The sequence below is a fragment of the Kogia breviceps genome, chromosome 7, assembly GCF_026419965.1.
Source record: "Kogia breviceps isolate mKogBre1 chromosome 7, mKogBre1 haplotype 1, whole genome shotgun sequence".
Lineage (NCBI taxonomy): Eukaryota > Metazoa > Chordata > Mammalia > Artiodactyla > Physeteridae > Kogia > Kogia breviceps.
Window position 1 is genome coordinate 97396166 of NC_081316.1, and position 14313 is coordinate 97410478.

At 35.8% G+C, this 14313-nt stretch overlaps 1 protein-coding gene across 2 annotated transcripts in view; it reads left to right on the forward strand.

Moving 5' to 3' along the window:
• Positions 1 to 14313, forward strand: part of ATM (ATM serine/threonine kinase) — a 140916-nt gene that overhangs the window by 81807 nt on the left and 44796 nt on the right. Inside the window, exons 38-40 of one of the 2 annotated variants that reach the window (XM_067038886.1) lie at positions 2477 to 2654; positions 11125 to 11212; positions 13327 to 13482. In XM_067038886.1, the coding sequence (XP_066894987.1) occupies positions 2477 to 2654; positions 11125 to 11212; positions 13327 to 13482 (422 nt within the window). Of the gene's footprint in view, positions 1 to 2476; positions 2655 to 11124; positions 11213 to 13326; positions 13483 to 14313 lie in introns of those variants that run through there. The other variant, XM_059068247.2, reaches the window with a different exon arrangement.

Consider the following 14313-nt stretch of genomic DNA (forward strand, 5'->3'; position numbering starts at 1 on the left):
TATTAATTTTGTATCCTGCAACTTTACCAAGTTCATTGATTAGCTCTAGTGGTTTTCTGATAGCATCTTTAGGGTTTTCTATGTATAGTAGTATCATGTCATCTGCAAACAGTGACAGTTTTACTTCTTTTCCAATTTGGATTTCTTTTTCCTCTCTGATTGCTGTGGCTAGAACTTCCAATAGTGTGTTGAATAAGAGTGGTGAGAGTGGACATCCTTGTCTTGTTCCTGATCTTAAAGGAAATGCTTTCAGTTTTTCACCATTGAGAAAGATGTTTGCTGTGGGTTTGTCATATATGCCCTTTATTATGTTGAGGTAGGTTCCATCTCCCTCTGGAGAGTTTTTATCCTAAATGGTTGTTGCATTTTGTCGAAAGCTTTTTCTGCGTGAATTCTGTGACATGCTTTCATGAGTGAGAAAAGAGGTGTGATTACAGTTAGCATTGCTTTTTTATTTTGGGGGGTATACTACCATTTATTTCATTAGAGAGTAACAGTACCTGTCAAGGTCAAACAAAAAGTTTATACGCTTTTATCAAATATATTATCTAAAACAGCACAATGTGATGATGCTCTAAGACTTTAAAAGCTAACCTAATTTATAACATTGTCAAGCATGATTCAACAGAAATATGAAAACAAAATATCTGACTAAACATCTACCAATTTAAAATAACTGATAAGGAAGTAAATATTTTGGTAAAGTACCCTATTGAAAGCAGTTTGTAAAGCAGTCTTTGTTTCTACAGAAAAAATGTTAACAGCGAATAAATCATCACACTCTCTGCAGTACTACACTGCGTTCGTAGCAGTTCAAAGGACTTATTCCCGCAGCTGCTGCAAGTGCTACCAGCTGAGAACACCCTTCAGAATTGCCTTGATAATAGAGAGTTGCTCCACCCCAAATCATACCCTCTTCCCAGGGCAACCTGCCTTCAATGACTGGTTGACCTTAGAGTATAAAAGCTCTGTACCATTACCACAACTCAAGACGGCTCTGAAGGTCCACCTCAGCTTCTGAGCTCCTCACAGGGTTGGCGGAGGCCTTTGTTGCTGCTGCGCCACACCCCAACTTTTCCCTCACTCCAGTCCTGCTTCTTCCTTCCCTTCCTTCTACAGACATTGATCCCAAGAGCACTCCCTAGTAAACCTTCTGCACTGCATGCTGATCCTGCCTCTGTCTGGCATAGAGTTAAGCACCCTAACATGTGTTTGATATAAATACATCCTCTGAAAAAAAAAAAAGTGAGTGATACCCTGGATACACACGCAACTCATTTCTCATTAGTGAATAAACCTAAGATTTTTTAAACACTTTAAAAAAAATAAATTTATTTTATTTTATTATTTTTTAAAAATTTTTGTCTGCGTTGGGTCTTCGTTGCTACGCATGGGCCCTCTCCAGCTGTGGCGAGCGGGGGCCACTCTTGGTCGTGTTGTGCAGGCTTTTTATTGTGGTGGCCTCTCCCTTTGCGGAGCACGGGCTCCAGGCGTGTAGACTTCAGCAGCTGTGGCACACAGGCTCAGCAGCTGTGGCTCATGGACTCCAGAGCAAAGGCTCCATAGTTGTGGCACACAGGCTTAGTTTTGCTCCGCAGCATGTGGGATCCTCTTGGACCAGGGCTCGAACCCATGTCCCCTGCATTGGCAGGTGGACTCTTAACCACTGCACCACCAGGGAAGCCCCTAAGATTTTTATAACATTCTGACTTTGGGCCAGAAGATAAAATGTTCCAAATATACATTCATACACACACACACCAATTCTCCTGTATTTCCAAAATTGGCTTTTTGATTTGTCTTTAGTTTAAAAGGGTAAAAGTGTACAATTGGTAATCAATAATCTGTTTCATGTGTGTGGTATATGATGAATACATGAAGATGATATCTTGGCAAAAATAAAGTTGAGTACTGTTTTAATGTACCACATATATTAAAGTAGTTTTCTATACTTTGAAGTATACCACAAATAAGTACCCTAATTTTATGCCTAGAAATTGGGGTTTATTAAAATAACATGACTGTTGTAGCTCTTCACTGAATTTAGAAAATGTTCAAAAATCAAATTTTCAGCTTTTCTCTGAAATTTTGATCCCCATTTTCCCTTTTATCAAATTAGAAAACTGCTTCTGTTATTAGTAACACTTTTCAACTGTGAAATTTTTTTTTCAGTAGTGACATAATAATTTCATTTGTCAACAGTGTCCTATTTTATTATATGCAAGTGGCCTAGACTGAAAATGAACAATTTCAGTGTAATGTATAGGTTTGGTTTAGATATTCTAGGTTAGTTTTTTTTTTTTTTTAACACTACCTGGCACACGTTTTTGGTATGTTTTTTAGTAGTACATAGAGTTCATGACAGATTCATCTGTCATTTTTTAAAAAAGCTTAATATGTCAGTAACAGGGAATGAAAATTTTAAGTAAAATATTTTTACTGAAAACCATTGACTGAATGTATTTGTATATTCTAGGTGAAAACTGACTTTTGTCAGACTGTGCTTCCATACTTGATTCATGACATTCTAATCCAAGATACAAATGAATCATGGAGAAATCTGCTTTCTACACACATTCAGGGATTTTTCACTAACTGTTTCAGACACTGCTCAGAAACAAGCCGATCCACAACTCCTGCAAATTTGGATTCAGGTATTCTGTTAAATTTCTCAAATTTATAATGTTAACATCTCAGTTCTAGGGAAAGATAGATTGTTTGAATCCCATCAAGGCCCTTCTAGGCTTAATTCCATAACCTCTACACATCTGTTCTCATATCTATATAATGGAGATAAAAGTTGTAGCAAGTTTTTGATGAGGTAATGTATGTAAAACAACTAGGATAATACTTGATGCATAGTATCCCTTCAGTAAATATTGACTACTATTAATGGAGCAACTAATTGAGCATTCAATGTATGTCAAGCACCGTGCTTGGCACTGGCAGTGAGGATGTGAGCCAGAAAACCCTACATTCTAGTAATTGAAACAGCAGACAAATAAATGCAACCACATATTATAGGTACTGTGCTGGAGATATGATGGAACTTTATATTAGAGCTATAGCCAACTCATTTTTTAAAAGCAACCTTTTTTAAAAAAATTAAAAAATCATATTTATTGTGGGAAATACAGAAAAATTGGCATAAATTAAACAAATTAAATCACTCATAATTCTGTCATCTAGGATAATTACAATTAACACTTGGTATATATACATCAGTTTTTTAAAACAAAAATTGGATTATGCTTTACTTACTTTTATAACCTACTTTCCTTCCATGCTATATAAGATGTATTTCCCATGCTAAGAGCTTATTGCAGGAAAAATTCAATGAGGAATTGGGTACACATAATACATATATACATAGTTGAGGGCTCATCGTGGGTCAGATTTTCAAACCTAAATTTGAAAAAAGGAAAATATTTACAGATTTGTAATGTTAACTTACTGTCTTTAATATTGATACATATTACTAATGTATTTTATGTGCAAACATAAAACTAGGTACAAATTCACTTACTGTTATTGAGTTAATGTGATATTTTGCTGCAACTAAATTATTCTTCCCAACCTTGACTATGGTTCCAGTTGCTTTGACATAGGTTGTGATTACTCAATTCTCCCAATTACTTCCTTTTACTTTCACTACCACAACCTTTAGATGACATGACCGTGATGCCATTTAAACTTTACTTTGCTCTGTTTTATTATTTATGTATGTTCCTTTTTATTGGCTAACAGCAGTTATAAATCTTATGTTGGAAATAATATAATTATTAAACATAAACACGGATGCCCATTCTGTGGTCCTACTAGATTATAAGCTAGTCACATAAATAATTCAAAATATGCTTATATGAATTTTCTTTAGGCCATTGAAATGAAAATCCTAAAATAAAAATTCTCATAGAGACTTGGCAAACTATCCAGCCTATATCTCCTATTCTTAATTTGGGAAATACAGGTATAAGTGAATCACAGTTACCAGTAAGCATTAAACCTTAATATTATTTAATTTGAAGTAATAGTAAAAACAATTTTACAACATGCCAAGTTTGATATAATTGCTGCTCATGATAATCTGATAATCTGTTATCATGAACATAACTAAGACTTTTTTTATGTTTATCATTTGTACATACGTATTTATGCTACAGCCTTTTAAAGGTAAAATCAGCCAGTTTTATTTTATATCTGTGTAAAGTACCAATATTTTTATTGCCTTAAATGAAAATTTAAACTTCACATGTAAAATCTATTATTGAAAAGGAAAGTATATATAGATTCCTATCAAATTAAATGGTTTCTCTTCTGATGTCTGTAAGTCTCACTGACTTCACTTGAATGTGCCACATGCATCTCAAATTCAACTGTGCAAAGGTAAAATTATCATCTTCGCCTCCTTCCCCAGCCTACTTCTTTTAATGTGTACCTCTTCAATGAATGGCATGCAGTTGTCCAAGCCAGAAACCTTTCTCACATCTCATCTGATTACCAAATCCTGTGAGTTCTGTGTCATAAATAACATTAGTCCATCTATTTCTCTCTGTCCACAGCATCCTTACTGCTTTTCAGCTCTGTGGTTTAACAATGAAATCATTGTTCAGTAAATTCTCCATGATCTTTCTTGTTTCAGCCATCTTGTCACTATTTGCCAGGAACACTATCCTTTCTTCTTCTCCAGATGGACCATTACTCTTCTTTCAGATTTCGTTTTTTTCTGTGAAACTATTCTTATTCAGAGTTCTTTTCTGTATGCCACTATGGTATTCTAAGCTTTCCCTATCATAGCACACATCACACTGTGTTAAGAGTCTCTTAGGCTATCTTACAGCTATGTGGGAACTGGGCCTGAGCTGCCCACCCCCACCAAGGCCTTTACTGGCCCTTTTTTTTTTTAGCTGTTGTGGTTCTGTTTTGCTTTGTTGTTGCTGTTTAGTTTTTATTTTTCTAATTTTATTTTTTATTCTTTGTTATTGTTCTGCTCCTTTTTGTTTGTTGCCCTGTTTTTTTTTTTTTTTGCCACACCACACCGCTTGCAGGGTCTTGGTTCCCAGGCTGGGGGTTGGGCCTGAGCTGCTGTGGTGGAAGTGCCAAGTCCAAACCACTGGACTAACAGAGAACCTCAGACCACAGGGAATATTAATCAGTGTGAGCTCTACCAGAGGTCCTCATCTCAGCACCAAAACCCATCTCCACCCAACTGCCTGCAAACTCCAGTGCTAGACACCTCAAGCCAAACAACCAGCAATAGAGGAACACAGCCCCATCCATCAAAAAATATGAGATGACAAAAAAATATGGTACAAAGAAGCAAGGTAAAAACCTACAAGACCAAATAAATGAAGAGGAAATAGGCAACCTATCTGAAAAAGAATTCAGAGTAATGATAGTAAACATGATCCAAAATCTAGGAAATAGAATGGGGGCACAGATTGAGAAAATACAAGAAATGTTTAACAAGGACCTCGAAGAACTAAAGGACAAACAGTGATGAACAACATGATAACTGAAATGAAAAATACACTAGAAGGAATCAGTAGCAGAATAACTTAAGCAGAAGAATGAATAAGTGAGTTGGAAAATAGGATGGTGGAAATAACTGCCGAGGAGCAGAATAAAGAGATGAATGAAAAGAAATGAGGACAGTCTCAGAGACCTCTGGGACAACATTATATGCACCGGATACGCATTATAGGGTCCCAGAAGAGGAACAGAAAGAGAAAGAGTCTGAGAAAAATATTTGAAGAGATTATAGTGGAAAACCCTAAAATAGGAAAGGAAATAACCATCTAAGTCCAGGAAGCACGGAGAGTCCCGTACAGGATAAACCCCAGGAGAAACACATCAAGACACGTATTAGTCAACCTAACAAAAACTAAATTCAAAGAAAAAATGTTAAAAGCAACAGGAAAAGCAACAAACAACGTACAAGGGAATCCCCATAAGGTTATCAGCTGATTTTTCATCAGAAACGCTGCAGGGTAGAAGGGAGTGGCAAGATATTTAAAGTGATGAAAGGGAAAAACCTACAACCAGGATTACTCTACCCAGCAAGGATCTCATTCAGATTTGATGGAGAAATCAAAAGCTTTACAGACAAGCAAAAGCTAAGAGAATTCAGCACCACTAAACCAGCTTTACAACAAATGCTAAAGGAACTTTTCTAAGTGGGAAACACAAGAGAAGAAAAAGACCCACATAAACAAACTCAAAACAACTAAGAAAATGGTAATAGGAACATACATATTGATAATTACTTTGAATGTAAATGGATTAAATGCTCAAACGAAAAGGCACAGACTGGCTGAATGGATAAAAAACAAGACCCATATATATGCTGTCTACCAGAGACCCACTTCAGACCTAGGGACACATACAGACTGAAAGTGAGGGGATGGAAAAAGATATTCCATACAAATGGAAATCAAACGAAAGCTGGAGTAGCAATACTCATATCAGATTTTTAAAAGTTTGAAATCTTTCAGATAAAAACTGTTACAAGAGACAAGGAAGGTCATTACATAATGATCAAGGGATCAATCCAAGAAGAGAATATAACAATTATAAATATTTATGCACCCAACATAGGAGCACCTCAGTACATAGGGCAAATGCTAACAGCCTTAAAAGGGGAAAATGACAGTAACACAGAAATATTGGGGGACTTTAATACGCACTTACCCCAATGGACAGATATCCAGACAGAAAAGAAAGAAAGAAACATAAGGTTTAAATGACATAATAGACCAGATAGATTTAATTGATATTTATAGGACATTCCATCTGAAAACAGCAGATTACACTGTCTTCTCAAGTGCACACAAACATTTTCCAGGATAGATCACATCTTGGATCACAGATTAAGCCTCAGTAAATTTAAGAAAATTGAAATCATATCAAGCATCTTTTCTGACCACAACGCTGAGTTTAGAAATCAATTATAGGAAAAAAAACTGTAAAAAACACGAACACACGGAGGCTAAACAATGTGCCACTAAATAACCAGGAGACCACTGAAGAAATTTAAAAATACATAGAAACAAATGACAACAAAAACATGACAACCCCAAACCTGTGGGATGTAGCAAGAGCAATTCTAAAAGGGAAGCTTATAGCAATTCAATCTCACCTCAAGAAACAAGAAAAATCTCAAATAAACAATCTAACCTTACACCTAAAGCAACTAGAGAAAGAAGAACCAAAAAACCCCAAAGTTCATAGATGGAAAGAAATCATAAAGATCAGAGCAGATGGGACTTCCCTGGTCATCCAGCGCTTAAGACTCTGTGCTCCCAATGTGGGGGGCCCAGGTTCAGTCCCTGGTTGGGGAACTAAGATCCTGCATACCCCAACTAAGCACACGTGCTGCAACGAAGAGCCTGCCCAGCCGAAAGAAAGAAAGAAGGAAAGAAAAATAAGAGCAGAAGTAAATGACATAGAAATGAAGAAAACAGTAGCAAAGATCAATAAAAGCAGAAGTTGGTTCTTTGAGAAGATAAACAAAATTGATAAGCCTTTATTTAGCCAGATCCATCAAGAAAAAGGAGAGGATTCAAATTAATAAAATTAGAAATGAAAAAGGAGAAATTACAAGTGACACTGCAGATATACAAAGGATCATAAGTGACTACTACAAGCAACTGTATGCCAATAAAATGGACAACCTGGGAAAAATGGACAAATTCTTAGCAAGGTATGAGCTTCCAAGACTGAACCAGGAAGAAATAGAAAATATAAGCAGACCAATCACAAGTAATTAAATTGAAACTGAAATTAAAATCTTCCAACAAACAAAAGTCCAGGACCAGATGGCTTCACAGGTGAATTCTATCAAACATTTAGAGGAAGCTAACACTTGTCCTTCTCAAACTCTTCCGAAAAATTGCAGAGGGAGGAACACTCCCAAACTCACTCTACAAGGCCACCATCACCCTGATACTAAAAACAGACAAAGATATCACATGAAAAGAAAATTAAAGGCCAATATCACTGATGAACATAGACGCAGAAATCCTGAACAAAATACTAGCAAACTGAATCCAATAGTACATTATACCCCATGATCAAGTGGGATTTCCCACCAGGGATGCAAGGATTCTTCAGTATACACAAATCAATCAATGTGATACACCATATTAACAAATTAAAGAATAAAAATCATATGATCATCTCAGTAGATGCAGAAGAAGATTTTGACAAAATGCAACACCCATTTATGATTAAAACTCTAGAAAGTGGGCAGGGAGGGAACCTACCTCAACATAATAAAGGCCATATATGACAAACCCACAGCAAACATCAAGCTCAATGGTGAAAAACTGAAAGCGTTTCCTCTGAGGTCAGGAACAAGGCAAGTATGTCCACTCTCACCAGTGTTGTTCCACATAGTATTGGAAGTCTTAGCCACGGTAATCAGAGAAGAAAAAGAAATAACAGGAACACAAATTTGAAAAGAATAAGTAAAACTGTCACTGTTTGCAAATGACATGATACTATGCATAGAAAATCCTGAAGATGCTATCAGAAAACTACTAGAGCTAATCAATGAACTTGGTAAAGTTGCAGGATATAAAGTTAATACACAGAAATCTCTTGAATTCATATACACTAACAACAAAATATCAGAAAGAGAAATTAAGACAACAATCCCTTTTACCATTGCAACAAAAAGAATAAAATGCCTAGGAATAAACCTATCTAAAGAGGCAAAAGATCTGTACTCAGAAAACAATAAAACACTGATGAAGGAAATCAAAGATGACACAGATGGAGAGATATACCATGCTCTTGGATTGGAAGAATCAATATTATGAAAATGATTATACTACCCAAAGCAATCTGTCAGTTGAATGTAATCCTATAAAATTACCAATGGCATTTTTCACAGAATTAGAACAAAAAATTTTACAATTCATTTGTATGGAAACACAGAAGACCATGAATAGCCAAAGCAATCTTGTTTTTGGTTTTGTTTTTTTTTCCTCTCTCTCTCGTTGAGGCACTCGGGCTCCAGGGCATGTGGGCTCTGTAGTTGTGGCACTCAGGCTCCAGAGCACATGAGCTCTGTAGTTTGTGGCATGGGGCTTAGTTGCCCTGCTGCATGTGGATCCCAGTTCCCTAACCAGGGATCGAACCCACATCCCCTGCATTGGAAGGTGGATTCTTTACCACTGGACCGCCAGAGAAGTCCCTAGCCAAAGCACTCTTGAGTAAGACAGAGCTGGAGGAATCATGCTCCCTGGCTTCAGACTATACTACAAAGCTACAGTAATCAAGACAGTATGGTACTGGCACAAAAACAGAAATATAGATCAATGGTACAGGGTAGAAAGCCCAGAGATAAACCCACGCACCTATGGTCACCTAATCTATGACAAAGGAGGCAAGAATATACAATGGAGAAAAGACAGTTTCTTCAATAAGTGATGCTTGGAAAACTGTACTACAACTACATGTAAAAGAATGAAATTAGAACGCTCCCTGACAGTATACACAAAAATAAACTCAAAATGGATTAAAGACCTAAATGTAAGACCAGACACTATAAAAGTCTTAGAGGAAAACATAGGAAAAACACTCTGACATAAATCACAGCAATATCTCTTTTGACCCACCTCCTAGAGTAGTGAAAATATAAACAAAAATAAACAAATGGTAACTAAAGTTAAAAGTTTTACGCAGGAAAGGAAACCATAAACAAGTGAAAAAGACAACATGAGAATGGGAGAAAATATTTGCAAATGAAGCAACTGACAAAGGATTAACCTCTGAAATATACAAGCAGCTCATGCAGCTTAATATCAAAACAGTAAACAATCCAATCAAAAAATGGGTGGAAAACCTAAATAGACATTTCTCTGAAGAAGACATACAGATGGTCAAGAGGTACATGAAAAGATGCTCAGAGTCACTAATTATTAGAGAAATGCAAATCAACACTACAATGAGGTATATCACCTCACACTGGTCAGAATGGCCATCATCACAAAATCTACAAACAATAAGTCTTGAAGAGGGTGTGGAGAAAAGGGAACCCTCATGCCTTGTTGGTGGGAATGTAAATTGATACAGCCACTGTGGAGAACAGTATGGAGGTTCCTTAAAAAACTAAAAATAGAACTAACATATGACCCAGCAATCACACTACTGGGCATATACCTTGAGAAAACTATAATTCAAAAAGACACATGTACCTCAATGTTCATTGCAACGCTATTTATAATAGCCAGGACATGGAAGCAGCATGAATGTCCATTGACAGATGAGTGGATAAAGATGTGGTACATATATACAATGGAATATTACTCAGCCATAAAAAGGAACCAAATTGGGTCATTTGTAGATATGTGGATGGACCTAGAGTCTGTCCTATAGAGTGAAGCAAGTCAGAAAGAGGAAAAACAGGTACTGTGTATTAATGTAATATGTGGAATCTAGCAAAATGGTACAAATGGACCTGTTTCTGGGCAGGAATAGAGACCCAGACATAGAGGATGGACAAAGATGGGGATGGGGAGGGTGGGATGAATTGGGAGATTAGGATTGACATATATACACCACCATGTGTAAAATAGATAGCTAGTGGGAACCTACTGTGTAGCACAGGGAGCTCAGCTCGGTACTCTGTGATGACCTAGATGGTTGGGTTGTGGGGGTTTCTGCAGGAGGTCCAAGAGGGAGGGGATATACATATACATATAGCTGATTCCCTTTGTTGTACAGCGGGAACTAACACAACATTGCAAAGCAGTTATACTCCAATTAAAAAAAAAAGTTTCTTAGGCTAGTTGGTGAGTTCTGTGTGGTCACAAATAGTCTTTGTTATATGGTTGTATATTGAGCTCCTAGTACATTGAAAAATCCTCGGTAAATAGTTTTTGAATCAATGAATTAGTCCTCTTCAGAAATAAACTATAAATTACTATTAAATTCTCAGCTTTTTTAAGCTCAATAGTTTCTTTTAAAAGAAAAAGAAATGCCATTAAATTCTATTTATTGAAAATGAATTTTGTGCCAGAACATTATAGTGTAGAGGAAGACAGATACACAGACAAAAGGGAGAAAGTGCTTAAGCAAGTCTGCCTGGGACTGAGAGGACATATCTTTGTTTGTCAGAGTCAGAGCACTTTTTCCGATGCCATTTGGATAAAAAATCACAAAGAACAATGCTTGCTGTTGTGGACTACATGAGGAGACAAAAGAGGTAACTATTGGTTCTTGAGTTGGGGATTTAGAAGTGTAACTTGTTATTGCTGGCTGAATTTTAACATGATTCTTTGAGGTAATGCTACTGCAAGTTGCTGTATTTAATATGTGTGATGCTTATATCTCCTTGTAATAATCCATATTTAGGGTGGCAATTTGGTGAAATCAATGTCAGGATCTCTGAGTTCTTTTTCTTTTTTATTGAAGTATAGTTGATTTACAATATTGTGTTAGTTTCAGGTGTTCAGCAAAGTGATTCAGTTATATATATGTATTTTTTTTCAGATTATTTTCCATTATGGGTTATTACAAAATAAATTATAAGATATTGAATACTGTAGGAACTCTGACCCCCAACTGTAATAGCAACAGTGTTATCTTTGCTATATCATTCAGTCTCTGGGGGCTTTAGTTTATTTCATTTACAGTGAAGGAAAGGAGTAAGTGATTTTCCAGGTTACTTTTAGTTGCATTACTCCTCTTTTAACGTTTCTCTTTACATTTTGTCTCAGAAGTAGCTAGAGTTATGTAAAAAGCTCCTGCATGTATCTTTATTATGAAACATAAGTTTCTTTACTGTGTACCATGGTCTTCAAAATCTGTGGTTCTGTATAGTGATGCTGTGCTATAGTGTTTATTTCCTCGATTGCTTTATAATATAGTATTTTTGTTCCTATCATTTCTCTTGAGATTTTTAACAGTGAGTGCAGGAATTTCTAGAGAGGATGGTCTGACTGATCTGTACTGCTCCAGAGTTGACCAGAACTTTGAAGAAATAATGTAGTAGGTCTAAATAATGTAATAGGTAGTCATTGATGTCTCATTAGTTTGTTTGGTGGTAGTGGCAGTGGTTGATAAAAATAGGAGGGAATGGTAGGGGAAAACTGAAAAATTGTTTAACCTAAATGCATTTACATCTTAAAAATTAACTCCTCTATATCCCCCTCATTCCTTTCCATCCCACTCTTAGAAACAGAAGTGTTAGGCCTTTCAGGGTTTGTGTTTCTGGTTAGAAAGTTACTAATTCACCATATTGTTTTGTATTGAATCCTCTTGTGAGAAAGCCCATAAGAAGCTTTAACTATAGCTGGAGAACATGTCTTTTCTCAGTGTTGGGAGGCAATTTCACCTCTGAATCATTCATTTTTTATTTATCATTGAGTTAAAATGGTATTGACATTAGTTGGCCTTGGAGAAGATAACGTTTTTCAACATTAAGTTTTTATTCTGAATACGACCTTGAAGAAGATTCCTTGAGAGAATATGACTGGGACAGAATAAAGGGTAAGGACCTGAGTTCAGGTTCACGTTTCTCAGAACAGCTACAATTAAGTCTTGACTATGTGATAGGCACATTATTCACCAGCTTTGTAAGCATTATTTACTCATTACAACTATTCTCTGAGGTATATATTGTTTCTGCGTTTTGCAAATGAAGAAATTGAGCCTTAAGAAGTTAAGTTGCCAAAATTCATACAGCTTGTAGTAAGTAGGTGAACCAGCTGGATTTGAACCTAGGTTGAGTATCCTACGCTAATACCAATGCTCTTAACCACTTCCATGTCACATCTCTATAATGTTTGTTTTGAAAAAGATACTATCATGGTCCCTTCCAGTTATGGCCTACTGTTATCACAGTGGAATTTTTTTTTTTAAATAACCTCAACCTAGGCAACTAAGAAGAAAATTAACCACAATAGGAAAGACATGTAAATGTGTCTTAGAAGAAACAATATTTTCATTGAATTGGCCATTTAAAAACACTCGTGTATGTGCTATTAGTTATTCTGTATAGCCTATTCTTAGCCTATGGTCAATGGATCCCTCAGTGGAGGGCATATATGAACCCCAAATTTGTATGGGATGATGGTTCATAGCTTTCATCAGACTTTCTAAGAGGTGTGTGATCCAAAAAGAGTGACAGAGCTCTTCAGCTATATTATCTTAGATGTTCATAGTTATATATTGGGGGTATGTTGTTTTTGGTTATTTAAATATAATTTTCTTTTTAACTAGCACTTGCTACCATTGGATTCTATATCAACATACTTTTCTTTTGGCATTTAAGTTAAAGAAATGGACATGACTAGATAATAAAATTTTTTTCTTTAGACCTTCTCCAGGAACAGTTTTTGATGATGCTTTCTGGCTGGAATTGAATTATCTAGAGGTAGCCAAGGTAGCTCAGTCTTGTGCTGCTCATTTTACAGCATTGCTCTATGCAGAAATCTATGCAGATAAGAAGAACATGGATGATCAAGAGAAAAGGTAATGGAATTTGGAAGTGTTTGTTTGTAAAATTGGTGTTGACCTTGTTTAATTAAAGGTATATATTAAACATTTGTTTTACTGCCACTCCGATTTAAAATATATTTTAGATAGACATTGTCTACCTTTTAAAGAGAAATGATAATAAAAATTTTTTAAAGAAATAAGCAATTCTCCTCTGAAATAGAGATGTTTATTTACTTAAGAATTATAAAAATTATACACATAGCAAGCGCCTGGGGGACAGAGATCATCCTTATTTTCCTCTGTATTCCCCGTAGTAACTAGCATTGGGAACTTAATATAAGTGATCAGTAATTATTTTTCAAATGGTTGAGTGATTCCCTAACTTCAGTTAAATTGTTTACCACTGTTCCCTCAGTTTATTGAAGATCCATTTTACTTATTGACTAGAAGTAATGTAACTGATTGCTTCTGTGACTAAATCACTTTCATTATTTTATCTACGTGTATTTCTACTACTTTAATTTGCTTTTCCTCTGAGTTAGAACTTTCATAAAAGTCTAACAAGTATCCTAGGTAATAGGGAAAAGCAAAAAAATCGCCAGGAAAGACGAAGAGTAAAAAATACACAGTTTATTCCCAACTGCCCTCCTCAAATCTTTATTTCAAATAGCTTAGTATTTATTTTTATAGTTATCCTCACTTTTCCACCACAAAATCACTCATATTACAAAATTAACAAAGAGGTGTTATATTGATGCATTTCTTGTGCTTGCTACTTATAATTTCTACTTTGGATTGTCATTAAGCTAGAAGCAGTATGGTGTTTGGACTGTGGAAAACCAAGAACCGGAATTCAGAGCCTAG